The 26,801-nt window shown below is 43.1% G+C and overlaps 1 protein-coding gene across 2 annotated transcripts; it reads left to right on the forward strand.

The window, feature by feature from the left end:
• The first annotated feature begins 3,619 nt into the window (after window positions 1–3,619).
• tab1 (TGF-beta activated kinase 1/MAP3K7 binding protein 1) lies at window positions 3,620–24,962 on the forward strand. 2 transcript variants are annotated; one of them, XM_084076910.1, is made up of 11 exons: window positions 3,620–3,658; window positions 5,977–6,110; window positions 6,843–6,996; window positions 7,689–7,787; window positions 9,263–9,401; window positions 12,701–12,817; window positions 15,004–15,115; window positions 18,338–18,482; window positions 20,164–20,377; window positions 21,673–21,826; window positions 24,707–24,962. In XM_084076910.1, the coding sequence occupies exons 1-11, from the start codon at window positions 3,626–3,628 to the stop codon at window positions 24,930–24,932; spliced, it is 1,527 nt and encodes a 508-aa protein (XP_083933036.1). In that variant the 5' UTR covers window positions 3,620–3,625; the 3' UTR covers window positions 24,933–24,962. The 2 variants fall into 2 exon arrangements, with proteins under 2 accessions (XP_083933036.1, XP_083933037.1); XM_084076911.1 differs by having other exon boundaries at window positions 24,710–24,962.
• The last annotated feature ends 1,839 nt before the right edge of the window (window positions 24,963–26,801 follow it).

Genomic DNA, 26,801 nt, shown 5'->3' on the forward strand with positions numbered 1-26,801 from the left:
GGCTAAGAGCGGCTAGCGCCGCTAAAAACAAGGAGGGGAGGTGAATAAAATGCAGGACTCTGCTGGATGAATGGACAGAGTGAGAGAGACAGACAGACAGACCCCCGCTATAGTTCAAATGGACCATTGATGATTTTACTCTTGTGAGAGACACCACCGTGTTGGAGATTTTATCTCTATGCAACCCAGACCCATAGTTTAGGCCAGAGCCTAATGGCTCTGGTTTAGGTTACACGTCAGTCTGGAAAAGCTGCATTATGAGAGAGAACCAATGAAGGAAGAGAGAGAGAGAGAGAGAGAGAGAGAGAGAGAGAGAGAGAGAGAGAGAGAGAGAGAGAGAGAGAGAGAGAGAGAGAGAGAGAGAGGAGAGGAGAGGAGAGGGAGAGAGACAGAGAGAGAGAGAGAGAGAGAGAGAGAGAGAGAGAGAGAGAGAGAGAGAATGTTGGAGGTGGATGACACCTCAAACATTCTCTCTCTCTCTCTTGACTGTATTAGAAATTGGAGTACAGTGGTTAGCACTTGATAATGGCAGTAATACCATCTGAGTGCCTGTGGTGCCACATTTGACACCTTTTATTAGGTGTAGTGTGGCTGATCCGCCACGATGTGGCGCATGTGAGTCCATGAATCCTACAGTACATTATTAGCAACAGGGGAAGGATGAATGCATTTCAAAGTGATTGTTATTTACATTTTTTGTAAACATAGAAAATAATGCAGTCCTTAGGATGAATCCAAAAGCAATTGTTTCTTTATACACAACTGTGTTTCATGGTGGAAGAAGTAGACAGACATTTTACTTAAGTAAAAGTAGCAATACCACAATATACAAATACTTAGTTACTTTGCAGATTATAAATTATTATATTATAAAACATATATATTTACCACTTTAGCCCTATTTTATACCACCGCCATTTGAAAATAGCCGATCTACAAGCTTGTAGATCGGCTACTTTCAAACATTTTAGTACTTTTACTTTTGGTACTTTAAGTATATTTTGATGCCAATACTTTTGTACTTTTACTCAAGTAACATTTCACTGTTTCAGCTGGAAGTGAGATGCCCCATTCTGTGTGTAGTGTGTTCTAATTACATACAGCCATTCAATCAACTATACCGGTAGTGTAGTGGTTAGTGGTTAGTGAAAGTGTATGAAGTTGGTGGTCAGGGTATGATTCCTACTTGGGGTGCCTAGAACTCTGTGAAAAATGTTGCTGTTTTTTTTACTTTACTGGAGTATTACTGTACTTTTACTTCTACTCCACTACATCTGCAGAGGCAAATATTGTACTTTTACTCCGCTACAATTATTTGAAAACTTTAGTTACTTTGCAGATATAAATTATTATATTATAAAACATATATATTAACCACTTTATCCCTATTTTATACCACGGCCATTTGAAAATAGACGATCTACAAGCTTGTAGATTGGTTACTTTCAAACATTTTAGTACTTTTACTGTTGGTACTTTAAGTATATTTTCATGCTTTTGTACTTTACTCAAGTAACATTTTGAACACAGGCCTTTTAGTTGTAATAGAGTATTTTTATATTGTGGTATTGCTACTTTTACTTAAGTAAAATGTCTGTCTACTTCTTCGACCATGAAACACAGTTGTGTTTAACGAAACAATTGCTTTTGAATTCATCCTAAGGACTGCATTATTTTCTATGTTTACAAAAAATGCCTGTGTCTGGGCATTAGTTGCTCTTTGCCGCCATCTAGTGGCACCACATAGAAAACAATTGGTATCAAACCACTGCGTGTATGTGGCCACCTTTCCACCGGGGTTGAACCGGTTCCGTTTTTTTCCTGTCTAATACAATAAATCTAACAATGTTTACATACAGTAGGTTTGCTGCAGGTTCTCCAGCTTAATCCCACAGTACAAACACTCGCAATTCATGTGAATTATTTAATATATTGGTCTTATTTCAAATCAATTACTTAAACTGCTTGTTCGTGGTGCAAAGAAGCATCATTACGAATTGAATTCGTTTGGGCATTAAAATTATTGACTTTCACTCTGCTCTCCTCCACAAATCTTCCTCTATCTCCTCTCCTTCTCTCTCTCTCTCTCTATTCCTCTAAATCATGTAGAGAAATACTGTAAAACATTGTGCGTGCATATTTGTGTTGTTTTTAATGTTTGACTATGAAAAAGGTAGGCCTACACACTGAGTCATTTTACAAAAGGAGAAATGTCTCATTCTCCAGAGTCATTGTCATTCATATTGTGTGTTCCATTTCTATGATTGTGTTCAATTTTTCCCTGCAGTGTGCTGTAAATGCTTGGTTGGGTTTCCGAGCGACGTCATCACAGAGCAGAATGCGCAATCTGCGCATGCCTGGGGGAAAGGCGCGTTCGAAAATACAGCCCTGAGCGGCAGTGAGCGCACTGGCCAATACATAATAGGCGAGTGTGCTCCGGTGCGTAATTTCCAAACGCACCCCTAGACCAATTATTTGTTTACTAACATTGAGCCTGGACGCACAGGTGATTGTTTCACGCAATCAATTCCCAACCTGTTTCGGGGTGCACTGGTTTCAGCACACCCCAACCCCCTCTTGTGTGTGTTGGCTAGTGAGACGCGTCCTAACGAGACCTGATATAATGGGTTTCGTTGCGCGCATACTGGCTGCACGCAGCCAGTATGACGTCGTCTGTTAAGGGGTCTTGGCTTACCCCCTCCTCTGCGCGGTCATATCCTCTCAATGTTTACAAACATGAAACCCGTCTATATGCTTAGTTGTGTGTACTGTAATGAATGTGTGTGTCATTTGAAAATATGGCTGTGTGTACCAAATGAAAACACAAGTTCCACTTTGTGAACGGTTAAGAGATTTGATGGCAAAGAGTCATCTTGCGAAGGGAGTGAAGGGTTTAGCATTTTGTGTGTGAGGTTTTCAGTTTTGTGTGTGCAGTTTTGAGATAGCCGTTACTTAAACCCCCTTTAAGTAACGGTAACGGTAATGCTCCTTTGTAATGCTCCTTTTCCCTCCTTTGCCAAAAATTGCAGATCTACAAGCCTACAACCAATAGTTAAAACATGACATGATAACAGAATGTGATTGTGCACAAACACTGGGCACAGTTGACCCCCTTGAAACGTCAGTAGTGCTCCGTCCAAAAGCGTTGCCATGTCTGCTTATTAAAAGCGACTTTGGGCTTGTTTTTCTGTAAAGTTGCTTGTAAATATTAAGTTGCGGGTTGCGTTTTTTGGGCTTGTTTCTAAAGTGTTGTTGCTCATTTGGCATTGTTTACTGAATTTTGTTTAAACCAGTGGTTCTCAAACATGTTTAAGTCAAGGACCACCGGATTAATATGTATTTGCCTGCGGACCCCCATTTGAAAATATTTTATGCTAGCGACCTCCATACAAGATTTGTGTTGTTAAAATGTTTAAAAAATATTCCACATTTTTTTCAAATTTTATTCAAGATCTTTTATGGGGAAAATAGCAGATCTACAAGCACGAGCTTGTATATCTGCTATTTTCAAATAGCCAACGTATTATGTATATAAGTATATAAATAAAGGGCTTATTTTGGGCTTGTTTTCATATAGACCTAGTTGCTTGTTTCTCTCGCATAACCTGGCAACACTGCATCCAAGATGGCTGCCCAGCGAAGGAGCCTAATGCAGAGCGTAAGATAAACACAAACCACTCATTAATTTCCCTTCACCGCGTCATTATTATATGTTATTATAGAGGGTGTGAATGTCTTTAGTACCTATGTTGACCCGTTTAGTACACGAGTGACACCGTGGTACGGCTGTTGTCCTGGTTTGTTCTGTAGCCTACGATGATGCTACCTGAGCTAATGCTAACTTGGTTTAGTTTAATCAGCTGTCACTTTCTAAAAGTGTCAGTGATCATCTGTCTTCTTAACAGTGTTTCAATGTAAATATAACTATAAACAAGATCAACACTATGTGCAACCTAACAAGGAATGTACATGATTTGTATTTGTTAGACAGTGACATATCAGCTGGCTATCAAACCAGGAACTAATTTAGCTACTGGTGAACTTTGTTATGGTATGATTTTGTTAACAAATCTATGGTAACTGGCTAAATCAAATTTATAAAAGGGGTTAAATCAGTGGTTCTCAACCAGTGGTCCTTGAGGGAGTTCCAGGGGGTCCCCAGCTAAATGATGGATAGGAACCAAATGGACCCTTATGGGTCTGTAACTCTGAGAGTGTACAAATGGAACCGGGTCCATTTGGTTCCATTAAATTATCATTGATTTTATAATATAAATTGGGGTCCCAGAGATAGAAATGCCGTTAAATGGGGGTCCGTAATCCTAATGCATGTCAAACTGGGGGTCCTTGAAATTAAAATGGTTGAGAATCACTGCTAGAGCCGTAAAAAAATCTTCTCTTATCGGGGGTCCCTGCCATATCTTTTCAAATGGGGGTCCCTGGGCTAATGTGTGTCAATTTGGGGGTCCTTGGCGCAAAAAAGTTGAAAAAAAAAAAAAAAAAGGTTGAAAACACTCTGTTAAATGATTAATTATCTAAAACACTGCTATGGGCTTTTAGAATGATTAGATTGATGCAGTCAATGGAGACTGTAAGAGTGTCTAACAGGACGCTACTTTGATAAATGTCTTCAGTAAAACCTTCATCAGTAGCGTGTGTAGTTTTAGCTAAAAGTGCCTGAGCTACTGGCTTATCTACAGTTCCCTGTTGTTTCAGTACTTTCAGAATTATGTAGCTGTCTTTCACCATGTAGCTTGTGGTAGCCTGACAAAAGCAAAGCTACATCACTTCTAGCCGCAAGCAACTCTTAGATTCTATTTTTAACATCTGGAATAATCTAGAATTACAATACCAACCCTTGACAGGCCCTTACATCCAAACAGAAAAGTCCTGAAGTCTGATTGTACTAAACAACGGTAAAGTCACCAACATTGCAGCTGCACGGAAAGCTTGAATTATCCTTTTTTCTATGTGTAAAGTTTTTGTTTCATAAAAATACACCGTAGACATGAGCTACTTTCTGTCAATACATTCCATGCAGGTGATTATTTTTCTATGTGTCATGGTTTGGAAGTGCTCGTTTTCAATAAGGCAACGTCCTGCTGCCTCCTGCATTTTATGTGCAATTTCGAAACAGCTTGTACGTAGGACCATTGAGTAATCTCCAATGAGCACTTCCAAACTTTGAACACTTAAAAATAGAAGAACATTTTTTTATCACCGGCACAGAATTTATTGACAGAAAGTAGCTCATAACATTTCTACGGTGAATCTATATGAAACAAAAACTTTGCACATAGAAAGAGGATAATTCAAGCTTTCCGTACAGCTGCAATGTTGGTGAGTTTAACGTTGTTTAATACAATCAGATAGCACTTTTCTGTTTGGATGTATGGGCTGTCAAGGGTTGGTTTCGCAACTCTAGATTCCAGATATTAAAAATAGAATCTAAGAGTTGCTTGCGGCTACATCACTACATTGTCGGGGCACATCAACATTAAGTAGCAGCTAAGTTTTGAGTGCAGTTTGTCCATTACATCAAAGAACAATTATGAATTATTGCTTCACATTAGCTGGAAATTTTAAGAAAAACTACAACATATGTTTTCGTTATGTTGCCATTGCCACATAATAGTTGTCAGTTGTTTTAGAAAGTAATATTAAAATAGTTCAAAGTTAATTTAATTCACTTAATATTTATCTGTGATTGGCAACTTATATTACACATCTTAATTGTGTACTCCCTGTGTTTAAACAGACCAAATCCCAATTTGCAAATGTGAAGTCAAGTGTGATTGTCAATGTCAACACAGTGTCATAATGGCACTGTTGACGTACTGTACTGTTGTCAGCAGTTAATAAAGTATTCAGTCAACCAATCAACTGACAATCACACTTCATTACAATGACAACGTCATCATATTGAATTATAATTTCTTGCAAGAGAAACAAGCCTTGTTTGTGTTGTGGTTGCAGCATCAGAGCTGGACAGATGACCTCCCACTGTGTCAGATGTGTGGAGTTGGCACAGCACCCAACTGTGTGTACGGTTCAGATGGAAAAGGCACCCAGAGCCATCCCAATGAAGATGGCCACTTCAGATTTGTTAGGTGAGATACTTCAGCCTGTACCAACACCTACGGAATGGACCAGGTTACAGTGCTAATATGTTATGCTTCAGAAAAACTCACAATTTGAGTTGAGGATGAGTTATAGCTATCTGATGTGCTTTATTTTATTTGTTTATTTGATAGGGACAGTATATATTAATGAACGTAGCATACAATGACAATAGATACAGTACAGTTAAGGATCCATTTAAATATAACGTTTAACAATAAAACAAGATACCGCAAAAGATACAATTCAAATGTATAGTAATGCTCAAACTAACTTTAAATAAAAATAAATGAATAAAATAGTACAAAATTATTGAGACTATGTGCAAAACAATTTAAGAATGGTCACATGTTTCATTTTCCAGCACCCATCTTTGTTGAGATGTTGCTTAAATGATGATAATTTCACACACACAAAGTTAGTTCTGCTGTTTGGTTGATTTTTGACTCCTGGAAGGATAATTATTGTTGTATATATGGAATATGCAGAATGTTTTCTTAAGTCATATAATATGTAGTACAACATTACATAACATACATTACTATGTAATTCAACAATACTAGCTTGATACCAAGTAATATATTATACATTATTACTTTTTGAGGAAGTATAAGTAACTAGAAACGTATTACTCTTCCTGAGTAACTTGCCCAATACTGAGGTAAAGCCGAATTTCCAGTACTGCTGAGTTGTTAGTATTTTCTGTCCTCTCCACCAATCAGAGGCGAGGACGGGTGCTTCCTGTATGGGGTCTTCAATGGTTACGATGGCAGCAGAGTGGCCAATTTTGTTTCTCAGTGTCTGACGGCTGAACTCCTACTGGGGCAACTCAACTCCAGTCACACAGACAACGATGTTCGCCGGATTCTTACACAGGTAGGGGTGTGTGTGTGTGTGTGTGTGTGTGTGGGCAAAGAATATGAATCATGTTACTTTTACTAGACCATACCCGGTCGGCGCAGCGCATCCGTGGGGGGATATGCGCACATGATCTGGCAACCCGGGAGGCAGTTCGTCCCATAGCTGGGCAGCCCCGTAACCATGGCGACAGTGTTTGACACAAAAACGCTAATAAGAAGCTGAGATTTGATGAAATTGAAAAACGGGCTTCACAGTTAAGTTCAGATGGTAATGGTCAATGGCTGTGTGCAAAATCAGAGCAATTGGTCCAGCCACTGAGGAGAACCGGTAGCTTCATCTACTCACTCACTCACTCACCACTACGGACAGAGGTTACTAGAATTATAGTAGGATGCCGTTTTATATTGTTTACCAGTATGGTACTGTGCAATATTACCTCTTATTTACTACCCACAAACAGTCAGGGTTGCAATGTATTGTACAAAAATCTTGGTAACTTGTTTAGAATCATAATCATGACACTGGCGTGACATAGCACTGAAAAGATTTGTATGACATCTTTCTTATAACATCTGGCTTGTCCCCAAATGGTACTCTTCTCCGTTCGTTTAAGGTTGCGTACAAATTAGAATTTGTCATTTTCACTGAGATTTGTGGCCAGGATTTTGAGACGTACGCATATCTGTCGCAATCGTTTCATTTTTCAGGCCTTTGACGTGGTGGAGAAGAGCTACTTTGAGACAATAGACGACGCTCTGGCTGAGAAAGCAGACCTGCTGTCCAACTACCTCCTGCCACACAATGAGGTGAACACAGACAGACACACACACACGCACACACATGCAGACAAAGCAAGAGCCTGACTGATGCCAGAGTTTGTGGGTCTTGTCGCGATTTTGATTTTTGAGAGCCCTAGGCCACAGATTACAGATGTTTTGACCGATATTCTTTAATAAAGTGTAAAATCTTAAAATCAATGTTCATTAATGTTTCTATTTGAAAACTTATAGGGAAATAAATGAGTAAAAAATAAACACAAATAAGTGTCAATGTTCAAAACATAAAAAAATAGAGCAATCTACCAGCTCACAACGTGTCATGCTGCGAGCTTGTAGATCTGCTATTTTTTAAATGTATTGAAAAGGTTTGCCCATGACATGCCCGAAAGAGGGGCCCCAGGTTGAACGTGGTTAAAAATCAGAACACAATGGCTGCATGTCAACAATAAAAATGGCTGATATACCGGCCAGACCCACATATCGGTCGGGCTCTAGTAGACGAAGCATATTTGCACATTGACCTGATAAATGGGAACCGTCTCGGTTCATTTCGATTGTGGTGCAAACTAATGCCCAGCCGTTGGACATGGGATTTCATTACGTGCTAATTGGGTCTCATCAGTTGTTTCATTAGATAAGCCAGCGGCCACATTCTCTCCTCTTGTTTGGAATCTCTTCTGTCTGCTCTGTTCCCCGTCTCTCTCTCTCGCCTGGACGGCATCCATCTCTTTCCTCTTCATCGCCTTTTCTATCCCTGCCTTTTTCCACACACTTTTTCTCTCTCACTCATTCCCTCCCTTTGTCTCACACACACACACGCACGCACGCACGCACGCACGCACGCACGCACGCACGCACGCACGCACGCACGCACGCACGCACGCACGCACGCACGCACGCACGCACGCACGCACGCACGCACGCACGCACGCACGCACGCACACACACACACACACACACACACACACACACACACACACACACACACACACACACACACACACACACACACACACACACACACACATTCTAATCTAACTGCTATACTTGTGAGGTCTTTTGACTGATTTCTGTCGCCTAAGTTCTAACCGTAACCATCACCACTACATGCCTAACCACAATCTTTACCCTAACTCTTTTTTCTTTTTTTTATATTTAAGTTTTATTCCACAGTTTTGCAATGATACATCACATGATTATATATGTGAATACATAGTTCATGACTTTGCATAGTTACAATTACCGGTAGGTTTACCAGTGGTTTCAAGGTCAGTGCTTTCTTGTGGGTTTTCTATTTTTTTCTATCCTCCTACTTCCTAGTACCCTAACTCTAAGTTTGTCCCTCAACCCACGTTGTAACCCTAAAACAGTCTCTTGAAAAGTGAGGACCAGAAAATATATATTTCTGTCATTTTCCACATCTTTCATCTTTGTATCCTCGCGTGAAGACATTTTGTTCATTCTGTTGTCCTTCCGTCTCTTGCCTGTCCTCCTGGCTGCAGAACGTGCCGTTCCACCAGCTGCCCCCGCAGAGTCAGAAGGTGCAGGAGCGTCTGAAGGACCTGGAGCAGGAGGTGTCGGGAGGAGCTACGGCCGTGGTGGCGCTCATCCTCAACCACAAGCTCTACGTTGCCAACGTGGGTACGGATGAAGACAGAGGCACACCCACACACACACACCACACATATACAGTCTCATCTTATATGTCTCGTGTCCATTTCTATTCAGATGTACTCTTTCAAATACGCGAGCACACAAACTGAGATATTATACTCACAAACAGAAATCAGGTCTTTGTATGAAGAAAGACGCATACACAAGCTGATAGAGCTACGCATGTTTACGCTCAGAAAGCCTATTTATGATATGATCACTCCCATTCTTATTTGATTCCACACAGTGTTCGCACTCCAGACTGTTCCATTATCTCTAATAATAGAAATCTACTCTGCCTATTTTTGGCAGCTATGTAAGATAATTCTGAAACCCAGCTATTGAAAGGTCGATTGCGGTAGGTCAGTGTCAGCCATGGGAGCATGCGTCTTCGCACATGGTGGCTGATGCCAGGCTAGAACTGTTTTTTTTTTTTTTTTTTTACAATAAATGCAACAGTGGAATAAGCTTAAGTGGCGACATTTATAAGGAACCATAAGTGAAGAGAGACGACATATGTGACAAATACATGTCTTCTGAAGTCTTCTCTGTGACATTGCTTCTCAGGGTTCCTTGAGGGGGTTCCAAATGGACCCTTAACATGTTTGTAACTCTGATATGGAGCCAAATGTTACAGCTCCATTAGTTTCCATTTGTACACTCAAGAGTTATCAGGGTCTTTCAAACTTAAAACGTTTGAGAACCACTGCTCTATGACATGACACACATGTCGGTTGCACACCTTACCGCTGGCACGTACATAGTGCTCTAACGTTGCATGCAGTGGTCCTGGCTCAACCTACTTGGAGCAACCAGAGAGCATTTTCCCTTGCTGATATAGCCAGTCTGTCAGCCTTTCAGACAGATTGGGGAATGAAATTGGCTCTTTTTATCCAAAACATCTGTCCAGAATGACACCCACTGTTATTTCAGCCTCTGAAGGGCTCCCTCACACGGCAGCTGTGGGGCAGTAGCCTGACAGCTTTGTGTGTGTGTGTGTGTGTGTGTGTGTGTGTGTGTGTGTGTGTTGAGCCATAACCCTGTCCCACCCTGACACGTCTACCAAGGGACAGAAAAACATAGTTCCATAACGTGTCACATACCACACACACCCCAAATCATTTTGGGTCTTTAAGTCCAAAGAATTGAATTGAAGGGCAGACAATGAGAAGAATAGATTGAAACATAGCCACTCACAGCCACACACACACACACACACACACAGAATCCACCCCAACCCCGGGGGAGTTCCTTGCAGTTCGATGAAAACCAGACCCATTTCTCTGCAGCGTTTCTCGTCGGGACAATTACCACAGCTCCTCGTACAGTCTCCCCTGCAAAAAAAAAAAAACAGACGCCAGCTTGATTTCATCTGTATTGCCTGACCACCGCGGCTGCATGCGACCCGTTGCAAGCGCAAAACAGCACCGTGGCTGGCTTGGCATGCTCGACAGAAAAACTAAAGGAACCGAAGCTTTGCCTCGGCTTCACGTCTCAAATGTAATGTTTCAAGGGTAAAGCTGTCGCTGCCTTTGTCTCTGAGTTTGAGGCTAATTAAAGGAAATAACTTAGACCCCTCCCCCGTTTTTTCCCCCTCCACCTCTTTGTCTCCTCAAGGACAGGCAGGGAGCAGAAAATGGGGATCATTAATTAGTAGAATAGGAGAGAGGGGGACATTAGCTCCGCCTACCCGCTGTGTGTGTGTGTGTGTGTGTGTGCGTGTGTGTGTGTGTGTTGGGGTCTGACCTGACAGTATATGAATCCCAGGGAGGTTTCAGCATGCATGGGGGGCTGAGTAAAGCACTTCCAGCTGTGGCTTGATGTGAAATATATTTGACAGTTAAGGTCGCTTGACCCATAATTCGATATGTTGAGGGGGTGGCCAGTCAAGGGTATGTGAACTTCTAACCGGCTCGGAGGGGTTGTGCTGCGTGCATGTTCATTTGCCATTAAAAAGTGACGTTGGATGTGGACGCCACACAGTGCCCTCGTGGTTACAGAGTCCATCCTGTATTATGGGAGAGGTCACAGGTGTGAACCCGACAGCGGTTAATTTGTTTCTTTCAGCACATAGTCACATGTCCTGTCAGACTGCCCTTGAGCAAGATGCTAAAACACTCCTTAAGAGACAGAACGATACATGGCTCTGGACGATATATCAGGCATTATTTGACTTTTTTGACACCAGTGTTGGCAATTATGCAGCTGCTGTGTCCTGATTTTTTTTTTACCACCTTGAACCTGGTGTTCCTATTTATGAAAATTGATGCACATGTAGGAGAATGTTTCTCAAAACATAAAAAAAAAAAAGTTGAATAGGTCTTAAGTGGTTAAATTAAAAGTTATTTGTTTAATTTTATATATTTGCATATATGCATTTATGTTCTCAAATAGAAACTTTAATCAAATCCAAGTTTTTCAAATGTATTAGAAAATGTTGCTCCGGATTGGCATCAGACTCAACCATCTGGCGTAGGTCGGGCTGTGCTCCTTGGGCGCCCAATGTAGGTGACTCAGGGTAAAGTGACGCAGCCAATGCGGCTGCCGCTTCTATTAATTTAAATGTAAACACAGCGGCAAGGCCTAATGCCAGACCCAGGGTTGGTGGCTGCCTTCTCGTGCACAAAGATTCACAGCTGCACAGTTGAGCAGAATAACTATTTGCTGATGGCCGCTCTCAGAACCGCTGGCTGACTGTTTGCTGTGTTTGGTTTACTTACTGTAAGCCCTATTTTATACTTTCAGAAATAGCCTAAAACACCTAATTACAAGCTCAAAGCAAAAGCAAAGTTTGTTGTTTACCCAGGGTGTCGGACTAAGCACGAAGCTTGTTTCCAGCCGGACCCTGCATGGAAGCCTTGCTCAAGGGCTATTCAGCGGTGATTCATGATTGATGTGATGAATTGGGGAATCGAACTAGGGACCTTCCGGTATCAAGGCCGCCCCTCTAACCACTAGGCCACCGCTGCCACCGACCGATCACAACGGTTTGTGATGTGAAACATTGCTTGTAGATTATGTGTGGAATCTCTGAAAACATTTGTGTCCACAATTAAATGGCCAAAATAGGGACACCAGGTTGAAAGTGGTGTAAAATGTCTAATAAAAAAAACTAAACGGACAGAAGAAACGCAACATAGTTGAGCACAATGTTAAATGTACAGCTGCATTTACAACTCCATGTGTGATTCTACATCTATGATGTAGAATCTGTACTACATCTTCATTCATCAGATTTTGTATGTGTGTGTGTGTGTGTGTGTCTGTGTGTGCATGTATGGTACCAGGCACCAACAGGGCTCTGCTGTGCAAGTCGAGCACCGACGGGCAGAACCAGGTGCTCCAGATCGGTCGGCCCCACTCCACCGACAACGAGGACGAGCTGCAGAGACTGGCTGCCCTGGGTGAGACGGACAGACCTTCAAAGAACCCACTGACAAAAAGCGATTCAGTCCAGACTAGAAGACAAGACAGCAGACGGGCACACAGAGAGACAACTGTTCAGACTGGCGGGCTGGCAGGCATTGAGATGGCGTTCTCAGACAAGGCTAGCAGTGAGATAAAGCATACAGACCGCCCGTCTGCCCCTCTCGTGGCGGTAGTGTTTTAGAGTCGGAAACAGTCAAGTCATCATTACGTGATCTGCGGATCGATTAGCAGCAGAACAACACAGATAATAAACATGACAGGGGAATCTATTCTTACGTCACATAATCATTAACCGCTTTAAGCCTGGCATCCCTATTTTTGGCCTCTCGTAAGTGAACATTTTAAAAGAATTTAGAAAATGTTTTGAAAATATCAGATCTATATTACCTACCAGCGTGTCACCATGTGACGTTTTGTTTAAATGGGGCAGAACGTGGTTAATGTGAATTTGAAGTCAGACAATGGTTTCTGTAGGTGAGGCCGTTTTTGGAATGATTTAAGATGTAACAGTGAGACAACCCCGGAGTTCGGCAGACTGAAGGTGACCTTTCTCCCCCAGTCTTGAGCCTGATTTATACTTCGTCATATGGCGGCGTCGCGGACCAAACATAGCCGATCTATAAGCTCACAACGCCCGCGGAGGTTACACGTTGTGAGCTTATGGAGCTGCTGTTTTCGGTCTGCGATGCTGTGGTACGACGGAACATAAATTACGGTAGGCATTATATTATACCTCCTTTCTTCTCTCTCTTCCCATGTCTCTGGGTGAAGTATGTCCTCTCCTCTGTGTCTCCTCCACCTGTTCTCTCCTCTCGCTCCCTATGTTTCTCTCCACGTCCCATCCTCCCCATCTCTCATCGCCTTACGTCGGGCGTCACGCTTTCCTCCTGTCCTCTTTTCAGTTTTTAGTTTTTTCATCAAGGCCATGTGACACCGCTCCTACCCCTCCCATTCCACCCCCTGCGCATCTCCTCACAACATGCCGTGGGTGCCACGCGTTGTGAGCTTGTAGATCCGCTGTTTCCCACACGAGACACAGAAATTAAGCATTGGAAATCTGTTGAGAAAAATCACAGCCGTCTGGATTACTCTCTTACTCCCTCTCTCGGCTGTCCTTTGAGGCAGTGGTTCTCAAAGTAGGGTCTGGGGACCTCCAGGGGTCGTTGAGAGGGTTCCAGGGGCTCTCCAGCAAAGTTTTTGAATATACCATCAGAATGGGGTTTAGGCAATTGAAGCTATATAGGAAGTGACATCTCATATGAATGGCCTGTAGTCCCGCTGTTTCACCCCTGCTGGTGTCAGAAGCAATTAGGCTCCATTCAAGCGGAGGGGTTTTTGCCAAACTTTACACTTGATTTTATTACCTTAATAAACATTGTCATAAATACTATATGCTTCCAGTCGCTAGTTTAAAGTCTTCTTTCAATCACCATGATATGCGTTTTGGTAAATTATGCTCCCATCTATTAACACATTCCACGCCAGAGTTTAATATCATAATGTACTCACCAGTGCCAGCGATTTATTGTTGTTTTTTTGTTTTTTTCACGTCGCCACAGACCTCGCTAAATACCTTAAAATTGCGCGTTCAACTGTTTGTAGACACACAGGGTAGCTGTGTGAGTGGCCCAGAGAAGACCGTTTCGATCGGCGATCTGCCATTTTGAAGCTACAGCGGTTTATGTTAAACAGCGATCAGCATCTGGTCCCAACCAATAGCATTAATTTCCGAGCCAATAGGATATAGAAAGATGGCGGATTTGAAATAGCTGAAAAATAGGCTTCATTTACGGTCAGTAGAGTCTATGGGTGTAACGCTGTCAATATTTTTTACGGCCTGTGACTTTAACCCTATATTTGCAAATAGACAATCTTCAAGCATGTGATGTGTTGTTGAGAGCTTTTAGATAGGCTATTTAAAAAAAAAATATATATATTATATATATTTAAAACATTTTAATAACAAATCTTGTATGGGGGTCCCTGGCATGAAATATTTTAAGATGGGTGGGGGGGGGGGGGGGGTCCACGGCCAAATACATACTAATTTAGGGGTTCTTGACATGAAAACGTTTGGGAACTACTGTACTGCTCAGAGGTATCAGTTCCACTCCTCTCCTTTCTAACCTTGTACCTTTTGCGTTGCTGCCCCTCTGTCCAGGTGTGGATGCGGCTCGCGTGCGGCAGGCAGCTCAGATAGCTGGTCAGAGCAGCACCAGGAGGATCGGAGACTACAGGGTCAAGTTCAACTACACGGACATCGACCTGCTCAGGTGAGAGGAGAGGACAGAATTGGCAGACTTAGCCAGGAAACCAGACGAATCTGCCTGTGCAAAAAAAAAAAATTGTGGGCCACTAATCGGGGCCCAGTATGCAAATATAAGGCGGTTTTATCACCAGAGGCATTTGTTTTTAATCCGCCCCTTGGAAATCCAGGTTCCACACAGATTCCAGACTAATGTCTACGCAATGATATTAGTCTGGCCATGGCAGACGCACATGCACTCTCGCTCACACACGCCTGCAGCATTCTCTCACACACACACACACACACACACACACACACACACACACACACACACACACACACACACAGTGTGTACCTTGTTTGTCTGTGTTAATGCCTACAAAGTGGAACACACACTCTCTCTCTTCTGGCCTGTCCGTATTATAGCGCTCTGTGTTTTTTGAGTGGGGTCCAGCTCCTCTATTACCGTTGCTGAGTCCCTTGAAATTCTATTATCCGGCCACACCCCCTCCAGTCTCATTTCCTGTTCCTGTGTATAGCCCGAGACAAGCACATGAGGCCCAAATCTTGAACCATCGTGATCCTCAATAAAATGCACTTAATAGAATTTCCCCCTCAGCGCCTTGAAAGCAAAGCACAGGAAATTGGAAGTTGAAAAAAAGGCGGCGAGATGGTTTTCGATCCGTCAGATGAAATAAAGGTTTGTCATGTTTGGGTTGTAGGCACTTATCTTGTATTTCTCTCTCTCTCTCTCTGTCTCCTTAGCTTGTATCACTTCTTTTATACCGATCACTTTTTATAGGTCTAATCATGTCCTCTCTTTATGTCACACTCCCTCTCTGTCGCTCATCTTCTCTCTTGTCTCTTTATCCCATGAGGCCTGAGGGCAATTCTACAAATGCCTTCTAAATCAGTAGTTCTCACACTTGCAAGATTTTTCAAAAATGTCAAAAATAGCTGATGTTCAAGCTTGCAGCGCAGCTCAAAGACCAACATCATTTGTTTAGATTGACCAAACCATTTATATAAATAATTTATTCAGCTTAAAATACGTCTTTTGAAAGAAGTGTTTAATTGATATGAGTATATGTCTTAGACTCTTTTGTTGATATAGTAATTAAGCTAGTAAAGGCTTTACCCAATAACTACATCATGGTGAATGTGCTCTACTGACATTTCATTTCATTCAACTCTCCATTATGTGGTATTGTTTTTAACTTCTTATTTTACGTCAACAGATGAACAACAACAATCCTTCAGTCTTCCTTAATCAGCCTGAAATGTTAAACCATGAACAGCTGCTCTCACTCTTATTTTAGTACAAGAATGATCATCAGAATGTAATAACATGTTTTGTTCTACACGCTTGTAGAACAAATGCTATTTTCAGTTAAGATATTTAGTGTAGTGCGGAAAAAGGAGCAGATCTTATATTGAGCTCTGGGGGACTCCGGTCAACTAAGTATATAGGTTTTAAGTGGTTACGTTATTTTTAAGTGTCTACATGCGTTTGAAAAAGAGCACGGATATAATTCTTTCAAAACAACTCCCACGAGTCCTTACTTAACACAAGCATCTAACAACATGGAACACACTAATACAGATGTCCTTGTATGCCAAGGTGAAATGCTTGTTGGAGGAACGCATTATACCATTTCCTATTGGCCAGATAATGCTCAAATAAAGCTATTAAGAGAGGCAGGCAGCAAACAGAAAAAATTTCTTTAAAGGCAGGCAGACCGCATCAGGCAAAACAGCAGAGACAAGGTGGGGATGCGTGGGAAATGTTAGGAGTTATTGAGTCAAGCAGTTCATGGAGCTCTCGCTCCACTTTTGGAAAATTAGGAATTGGGGTTTATTAAGTTACAAACAGGCAGCAGGGAGGAATGCGACTGGCAAAAGTCACTTTTGGAGGGAGAACAAAAAGACATGGATATTGGGAAATGTCTGGACGAGTGTACATTTTACAACGGCAACGTTCAAAAAGGTCTCCGGCAGGATTCATTAACATGCGAGAAAGTCTGCATTTGGTGGGAAACACAAGTGTGCTTTTCTCAGAGCATGAAAATGAAAACACTGACTAGCCCGTTTTCAGACCTATCAGCTTATCTGTGCTATGCCGTTGTTAACCAAATTAAAGCTGAATTTCCGTAACTTATTTTGACCACTTAAGCCCTGTCTAAATGTACTCTAGTGTTTTAGGTCATATTTGGTCCATGAATCAAGTACAATATTCCTTTCACTGAATGTGTACTAAATGGGCCATGCATTTTTGCATGTTTAGCTCACCGTCTAGAAGTCATAGATACTGTAGACTTGATATTACTGCTGAGAATGTTCCATTGTCTCGACCTTCCAAGAAACCACTAATTTCCATTCATTGCAGTATGGTATGCAAATCAATTTGCAAAGACTTTAAAATTGCTTGAGATAGATCAAATCCAACACAGTGAACTTTACGTGGCCTTTATTTTAATGAAATTCGCATATCCATGACTTAATCATGGTGACATGAATATTAGCTGTAGAAGTAGATTATTTGTGGGATTAGATTTAATGTGGGTTTATCACCTGGAAGTTTGAGTTACAATATTAGGGAAGTATGAATATTACTCAAACATTTTTTATTACTTTGGAAAAACTTTCAGTAATGTAAAGTATACATGGCATGTAGTCACTGGACTAAACATTTGAAATATCAATTATCATTCATTTTGGTTAAGACTTAAAGGAGTAGTTCATCCATCAGTTACACACCCCATGAAGCCTTGAATTCGTGGAGATGTTTTTGTCGCATTCCTAAGCCAATAATTTGATGACCGGCGGACTCAAAGAGTCTCCTACTGAGTCTCGTACTGACTGATGACCCGGTCATCAAATTATTGGCTTAGGAATGCGACAAAAACATCTCCACGAATTCAAGGCTTCATGGGGTGTGTAATTGATGAAAAATAATTAATTGTTTGGGTGAACTACTCCTTTAAGGCAAATAATGGATAAAGTCCTTGAAGATTCTAAATCCACAATGGTAGCTGTTTCTTGTGCTAGACCACATATTTCCTCTTGACTCCCACTGACCTAGCTGTATGACAATGAAATCACCTTGGAATTGATCTCCTATTTATATCTCTATCTGTGTTATCCCCCCCCCCCCTCCCAATCTTTCTGTCTTATTTCCGACCTGGCTCATACTTGGTCATCCTCCTATCCTCCCATGGTACACCGTCCATCATGCACGTGGCATCAGCATGGCCAAAGGCAAACCAATCATCGCAGAGCCAGAGATCCACGGCAGCCAGTCATTGGAAGGTGTGACGGGCTTCCTGTTGCTTATGTCAGAAGGACTCATCACCGCCCTGGAATCCGCCCACGGCCCAGAAGGAGCCAATCAGGTAAAGCTGGCCTGCAGTAACTTTGGCAACCCGGACCTTTGACGGTCCTCGCCTCTGGTCCTATATGTGTAGGCCTGTCACTATTATTACATAATGGCCCGATCACAATTGTTTGAGATAATAGCAATTATTTTTGGCATAATCGTCAGAATCGTTGCCATTCATCTGTGTAAATCCATCTGTTGAAACTTTTTCAAAAATAGCAGATCTACAATCTCACAACTTGTTGCGTAGTGACACGTTGTGAGCTTGTACATTGGCTATTTCCACTATTTTTTAAAACATTTAAAAAGTATTATTAAAGGTAGGGTACGTGATTTTCTTTGGTTAAAATAAGTTTTACATAGCTCTATATTCTAGTACTCATTGCTATACAGGGTTTGTTCAGTAACAGGAGTCTCCATGTCGGTCCATTTCTTTATTAACACATTGGGTGTCAAAACCGTATATATACGGTTTTGGGAATACAACCATGGAGTGCCAAAACCGTATATATACGTTTTTTGAAAAACATTTTTTTTTTGGTTGGAACCGAAAAACGGGAGGAATTGTTCCCTGACGTGACGTAGGCAGGGGGAACAAATCTGACGGACTGTTTTCAGACCAATTTACATAAAAAACACAGATAGCCTATGAAAGCCTGCATGCTCGAAGTCGGGTATTTTTTGGAACAGAAGAGAGGTGGGGGAGACCAAAAACACACACAAATGAAGAAAAAGTAAAAATTCTGTATCTCGGCTCCTGAGTACTTTTTTTTTTCAATGAAAAATCTCTGGCAGTGGGCAAACGCGGCCAGCAATAATTCTGGCAGTGAATGAGTTAAACGAGTGCAATTGGAAGTGATAACACAAATAAATGAGCAGACAAAATTGGAACTGGAACACTATAAAAATGAAGCTGATAAATGGGTACTCTCCTGATCGGCTGACATTTTGTCACCTACCTGAAAATGTATCTTCTGTTAATTTGTTCGGATTTCTCTGTATTTGTTGTAGTTATTTGTCATATCTGCCGGTGCATTTTATGTTAAGAAAGCCTAAAAGGCAAACAGAATATCTTTTGTTTATATGTTCCAACGACGTTCAATGCAAAAAAACAAAACATCAAATCGTTAATCGCAATTATTTGTACGACAAACCCCAACATCCGCATCGTGGGGAAATCTTATGCAGAAAATAGCAGGTTGGCTATTTTCAGCCAAGATATTTAATGTAGGGCGAAAACAGAAAATACACTAGTACAGAGCCCTGAGGGACTCCGGTCAACAGAGTTTAAAGGGATAGTTCACCCAAAAAAATGCTTATTTCTTATCAATTACACACCCCATGGAGCCTTGAATTCATGGAGATCTTTTTTGTTTTTGTCGCATTCCTAAGCCAATAATTTGATGACCGGCGGAGACTCAATGGAGACTCTTTGAGTCTCCGCCGGTCATCAAATTATTGGCTTAGGAATGCGAAAAATAAATAAATCTCCATGCATTCAAGGCTCCATGGGGTATGTAATCGATAGAAAAAAAGTTATTATGGGGGTGAACGATCCCTTTAAGTGGTTAATCGTCAACTAAAATGTCATGAGCCCTACTTCTGTGTCGTCCTCTGGTATGTGTCCTTTTCACACCCTCTGTCTGTTCCTCCTGTCCCTCTGTCCCTCTGTCCCTCTGTCCCCTGTCCTGTCATAGGAGCTAGTAGCCATGGTGGCAGCGGAGCTGGCCCAGCAGAGCAGCCTGGAGGCGGTGGCCCAGTCTGTGGTGGAGCGCGTCAAGCGGCTGCACCATGACGTGTACTCGGCCGGCCGCCAGAGGGCGCCCTACTGCTCCCGCCACGAGGACCTGACCCTGCTCATCCGCACGCTCAACTACACGCTGGCCGACGGCGCGCTCACACCCACACAGGGTAGGATACAGGGTACCATTTGGCAGATTACTGACCGGTTTTGGAATCATCCAATATAGTAACTCTGTCCAAATCGCCTTGCACGTTTTGTTGCCGTCAGGCTGACATCTTGTATCTCCACATTTCAACTTTTGAATGTTATTTCGTAAATTAACCCATTAAGACCTGAGGCAATTCTTAAAAATGTTTTCTAAATCCTAACAGTTTTTTAAAAAAAAAGAAAAAAAAAAATCAAGAATTTTCAAAAATAGCAGATATACAAGCTCATAGCGCGGCACTGAGTGCCGCGCTATGAGCTTGTATATCTGCTATTTTTTAATAGCCAAAGCAATCTTAAAGTTACACAGATGCGTTCCAGGTCTTAATGGGTTAAAACCCTACTTAGTGAGAGAGTGTCATGAACAAGTACCAAAGGTAGCCTACAAGCTCGTGTTAAGCTTGCTGTTTTTGAACGTCCATCTGTGGGTTTTATAAATATTTAAGCTATGAAAATAATTAATGAGCTTGTGACTAAGTAATACTAATGTCTAACTAATAACTACGTTGGACCCATTAAAACACTGGTTCTTTTTCCCCCCATTTCCTGAAAAGTAATGGTTTTGGACATACCAGGTCGACGACTTGCTTTTAGTCAAAGGAACCCTTACTGGGTCCATTTGGTTCCATTTTGTACACTATAATGGAAAATATGAATATCCAGTCCGGGTGAAATGTTGACCATTTATTAGGAAGATTCAGCAGAGCAAGAGCATACAGATCATAAGGAACCAGACCTCCTGGCCTGTTCCAGCAGCCCCTCGGGCACAAGCCTCTTGAGCACCAATCTCAGCCCGTTCTTATGGTGTCCACTCTACGAGAGATGCTATTCTAAATGGTCTGACAAGGATCTATGCTAAAGATAAAGGACACAAATAGTTACAGAACTCTTCCATAGATGGCATTGTTTACTATAGACAGATGATGCTGACAGAGGCTAGGAGTAGCAGTCTGTGGGGGATGTCACCTGTTAAGATGGACAGCTGTAGTCGAGTTAGAATTAGCACATTGATGTGAATAGTGGCTGACTAGCATTGACTGAGATTGAATGGGATGCAGACAAATACACAATAATACATACATTTGACAGTCCATAAATATTGCTACCACAAGTTAGCAATTTAACAAGTTAAACTAACACTAAGAATTTTACAGTGTAGATCGGGGTCCCAGAGATGAGTACAAATTCTCAAATGGGGGTTCGGCCCCCGTCTCTTGAAATGAGAAGGTTTTGAGAAACACTGCTGTGTGTCACACAGGTGGTCGCATCTACCCGGTGTCAGTTCCCTACTCCAACAGCCAGAGCACCAGTAAGACCAGCGTCACCCTCTCTCTGGTCATGCCCGGACAGGGGACCCTCACCAACGGAACCAACACCGCCTCCACCCTGGAGGAAGGAACCCCCACACCCGGGTAAGCTTGGATCCATTCACTCCTCTGTTCCCCTGTTTCCATGGGGTTCTATGGCAGCCGTTCCCAACCTATGAGGATATTGCGTGTGGTTTCACCCACATAACTGGCAAAACACTAACGGTCATCTGGGTCAGTCAGATGGGTGAGCCACGAACACTTCTGAGATTTTCAAATGGGCTCTGGTCCAGAAAAGGTTGACTCATTTTCTTTGCCGTTTGCTCTGCTCGGTCAGAGCCTGCAGAGTTTGCTTTCGTTGAGATTATAACCAGGGGTGCACATAACTTTTTAGGTCTGGTACGCAGAAGAGCACCTGGACATGTGACTTGGTGCGCATGGCGCCCGTCCCGTTTTTTCCACGGGGGGGGGGGGGGTCAGCCCGGACAGTTTTGACAACGGGGGGTGGGGGGGCTGGTTCAGCACGGTGCCCACCGGACAGTTTTGTCAACGGGGGGGGGGGGGGAAAAAACGGACGCTCTGCTTCTACATTTCGCCGATTTTGGCCGTTTTTTTTCTCACGCTGTTAGATAAAGCCCCCAAGGTTGGTGCCCTGTGCTGCTGCGCTGATTTTATCCGCCAGATTGGGACGTTCACGGCATATTTTGCACCATTACGGTGCGTTCATCATCGGTGACGAGTGCCTCTAACAGCCGCTGCTGGCTGCGTGCACGCGAGGCAATGCGAGGCGATGCGAGGCGACGCGAGTCATATCTCTACCCCTCCGCCTAATGGCTGTACATGGGGCCAACGGGTGCTTTAGAGTGATTGTGTGAGTGTGGCTTCAGGAAGTAAATTCCTAGCCTCGATCTCCAGGCTTTTATTTTTTAGTTTTGCTAAAAAATAAAAGCTTGGAAATTCCTGTCCCAGCTGTTGGTGCGCAAAAGCGCCTCGCGTCGCCTGATGTGGTGCGCATTTTTTATTTTGGGTGCGCATGCGCACCTGCGCACCAGTTATGTGCACCCCTGATTATAACGACTGTAGTAGAGGCAGCTATTCAAGGATATATTGTAGCAACCATACAATAGTATGAGGACATAACTATTTTAGCAGTTAAGCCCTCAAGGGCATAATTTGCTGTAATAATGGGTATTTGGCTTTATGGTCAGTATTATTAGACATAAAGACACTCTTAGACAGTGGTTACCAACGTGCACTGTATGTAAATTATGCTCTTTAGTACTGCATGTGATTATCAGTGTCCAGTACTAATTCCATATTTCGTGAGAATTATCAGCATGGTTGGAGTGTCTTTCTATACTGTAACGTTGGAATCTTGCACTGAGGAAGAGCTAGATCCTTGAAATGTCACCTTTGGTGGTAATATAATAAATTAACTCTGGGAGCATGATCTAGTTTGCAGACTCTTATTTTCCCATGTTGTGTTCTTCTGCCCAGCACCTGTGATTTAATCATTTGGATGTGCATGCCTTTCATAAGCTTTTTGTACAACGTTTAAGGTTACGGCCACATTGATCTGTTGTTGTAAAGGGCTAAAGATGCGCCCGCCCCCGCCAGATTTATGTCTGAACAAAAGTTCAGAGAGGCTGAACCTTTTGGAATTGGATATGTTTCAGAGTTGCTGTGTTCTGAATAGGCTACGCATGAACAGACTGAGAGGGACAGCAATGCTCTGTCAAATTTATGTCCGTTCAGTGATGGATCATTGTTGCCGCCGCCCAACACAGAACCAAGAGTCCTGTGCAGCTTGAACATTTAACTCAAGCCAACCATCTGGTGTCCACCAATGTTTGTCCTGAATCAATGTTTGGTTTTGGTGCATGCGTGTGCTTCCTATCTCCAAGAGTTTAGTTCTTTTGCCTTTTTTCTCTCTTCTAAAATACATTATTATTATTATGCTCTGTCTCAACATGAAATGCTTGCTTATATTGTTGTTTCTTCAATAGATATGTCATATTCACAAGGTGGCCATTTTGCTTTATCAAATATCATTATTTTTGATGAAATACCTCTGCATCAATATTGTGACGATGTAGTTGGGATGATTATTGGTGCTTTCACAAAATATTTACACGATAAAATGTTTAATCATAAGAAAAAGACAGAACTATTATGATTTTCAAAATCCCAGACATTATATCATCTATCATTGTCTCCTATCACAATAAGGATAATAAGGATAATTCCTTTTAACAGGTCGTTCATGAAAGTCCTTGCGGTCTTGTTTCCAATGAGAACCTGTGAGCAATTAGGGGTTAAGAGTCTTGCTCAGGGACAAATTTCATTTCATCGACACATATGCTGACCTGGCCTGGACTCGAACCTGGGGCAACCAGGGCCTCTAGGCGTGCTCACTAACCATTCAGTATTATATTGATATAATATCCATATATTGCCCAGCCCTACTTCATACTCCACCCCTTTAAGGATGAAGTAAGAGCAAAATGGCCGCCGTGTGAATGTGACGTATTCATGAATTTCTTGCACGTTTGCTCTCTGCATTCATCCCTGTCTCTCGTTTTGGACCTGCCATGTTTGTCCACATGGCGTCCCGCTGCGCGCCTCCCTTCCCTCTCCCGTTCCTCTCCTCTTACCGCTCCTCAGCTCGCTCCACGCCTCCGCCCGCCTCTCTCCCGTTGACGTCCTGCAGCCCATAATTGAATTGTCCCCCTCTCCCCTCCCGCTCCCCCCTCTCCCCTCATCCACCTCCCTCTACTCTCTCTCCACCGCGCCTCGACCACCGCTCCTCCCTCTCTCCACCTCCCTCATGTGTTTCTCCTCCCCCGACCTTGACCTCGAACCTCCTCCGACCCTCGCTCCCCCGGCGTACCCCCTCCCCGCTCTCGTCCCTCTCTGCTCCTCCTCCTCCTCCTCCATCGCCCCCTCCCTACCCCTTCTCCCCATGTCCTCCGCCTTTCTCCTCAGCAGCCAGAGCCCTACGGCCACCCTCCAGTCCACCAACACCCAGACGCAGAGCTCCAGCTCCAGCTCGGGGGACGGCAGCCTGTTCCGGCAGAGGGGCAGCCAGGCGGCTCAGCCGGACGAGACGGGCCGGGTGCCGCCCTACGTGGACTTCAGCCAGTTCTACAGGCTGTGGGGCACGGACCACAACGACGGCCAGAGCACCCTGGGGGGCCTGGGGCCCCAGTGAGGGGAGGGAGGTGCCCGCTGGTGCTTGGTGACTGGGTGGGGTATGGGATGGGGGGGGGGGGAATGTCAGATGGAGCGTGGCAAAGGCTTGAAGTCGGTGAGAGACGTGCTTTGGGTTACGAGGAGGAGTGACTGATGGATGATGCTCTTGACCAGGGAACGGGGAAAGGGAAAGGTAGTATTTTTTGGTCGCCCGGGGGGAGGGGAAATTGTGGCTTTGAGCGCACGGGGGAACTGTTAAAGGTTAAGTGTCTCGCTCAGGGACACTTCGACATGTATACTGGGTGGGGGGGGGGGGGGGGGGGGTGAACCGGCTACCATCGGATTCCCACAGCCCTCTCTACCCACTCAGCCGCCCCATCTATCATGTAATGCGATTACTATGAACCTGGACCCTGATCATCTTAGATCTTCAACGTGAGAAGCACAGAAACAGGCCAGGACAGAGGCCTAAACTACGTCCTGGCTCTGTCGCGCGGACGGATAACGAGCATTGGACGAGACTTCCGTGGCAGCAAACTCCATTCATAACCCACCCAACTGGAAAAGTGCAAATGGCCATTATATGTTTAAGTTTCAGAATGATGGGTGGCTGGAGAGGGCTAGGACCAGAAGGGATTACAGGTAGAGTGACTGAACGAGGTAATGGCAGCATCAGTCATTCAAACGGAACCATCACTCCTTGATGTTTTTGCCCTCACTGTGCTCTCACAGCTGCTGACGTTAATGGCCAAGCACAATAAATGTACAGAAATGGCATCTTTGTGACTCCTGGCCTAAATTCACTCCCTATTATTTGATATGCAAGGGTGAACTGTCGTGTTGTCTTAGTGTCGGGACTGGACAGATAAAATAAATAAATAAATAGAATGAGCGCAGTCAAATAACAAATCAATATACACTGCGCACGAAATGTTCGGAAACTTAAAGGTATTGTAGGGAACATTAAGCCTAAATTTAAAATATATATATATATATATATTTTGCATTTTTTCCCCTCTATCAGCCACTATATAATGATGCTGGGGTGTTTTAATGCACTGAAACACAGTCCTCCTTCTGAAATCCGTATTTTCCCTAATGTTTATGTGTTCTATGTTTATGTCCGGTACGTAAATTAACGCACGCATGTGCGCGTCCGTGCGCGTCCGTGTCCGTATGAACGTTTTACTTTCGGTTTTAAAACGCTCTCAAACTTCGTTTTTGAGGCACCGAATTTACTTTTAAGATAGCGTGTGGATAGAATGTAGTTGTTTAACTTCATATATGTGGTCAATTTATCATGAAAGAGCCTATTTAAAAATAAAAATTCAGAGAACCAGCAGGGCAGGCATTTCCGCATATTGTATCCCAATAAAGCAACCTGTTTGGGGCACGGTTCCTTGAAATGTACCCTTGCTCTATGGAACTCCCTCCTACGTCACCCCCTGGTGGTCGGGGAAAAAAACTGCTGGAGTGGCGGTGTTTGTTTAGTTCTGAACTTCCCTACTATGCCTTTAACTTCGGTTGATTATTTCTCTATAATAATACCAATTGGTAATGTATTTTATATAATTTGTATCATTGATTAGTTACCTTTACAACGAGTCACAGCTTGTAAGGATTGTGCAATCGTGGAATGAGAAACACAGCTAAACATGTAGGTATGCGCCTCCAATAAATGTGCCAAAATCCCCAATATGCCTCTGTGGATAATTGCTCTTGTTTTGAGTGACCTGCCAGTCACTCAGGTGCCAGTCACATGTGTGTGACCGGCACCTGAGCATGGGTCCTGCAACTTTGTTTGTGTATCTCCAAGCAGCAACACTGCCCCTATGGAAAGATGCCACGTTTGTCGTCCAAACATTGCAATAGGGCAAGTGGAAGTTGG

Source organism: Gymnoscopelus microlampas (assembly GCF_963454915.1).
Source record: "Gymnoscopelus microlampas genome assembly, chromosome: 2".
Classification (NCBI taxonomy): domain Eukaryota; kingdom Metazoa; phylum Chordata; class Actinopteri; order Myctophiformes; family Myctophidae; genus Gymnoscopelus; species Gymnoscopelus microlampas.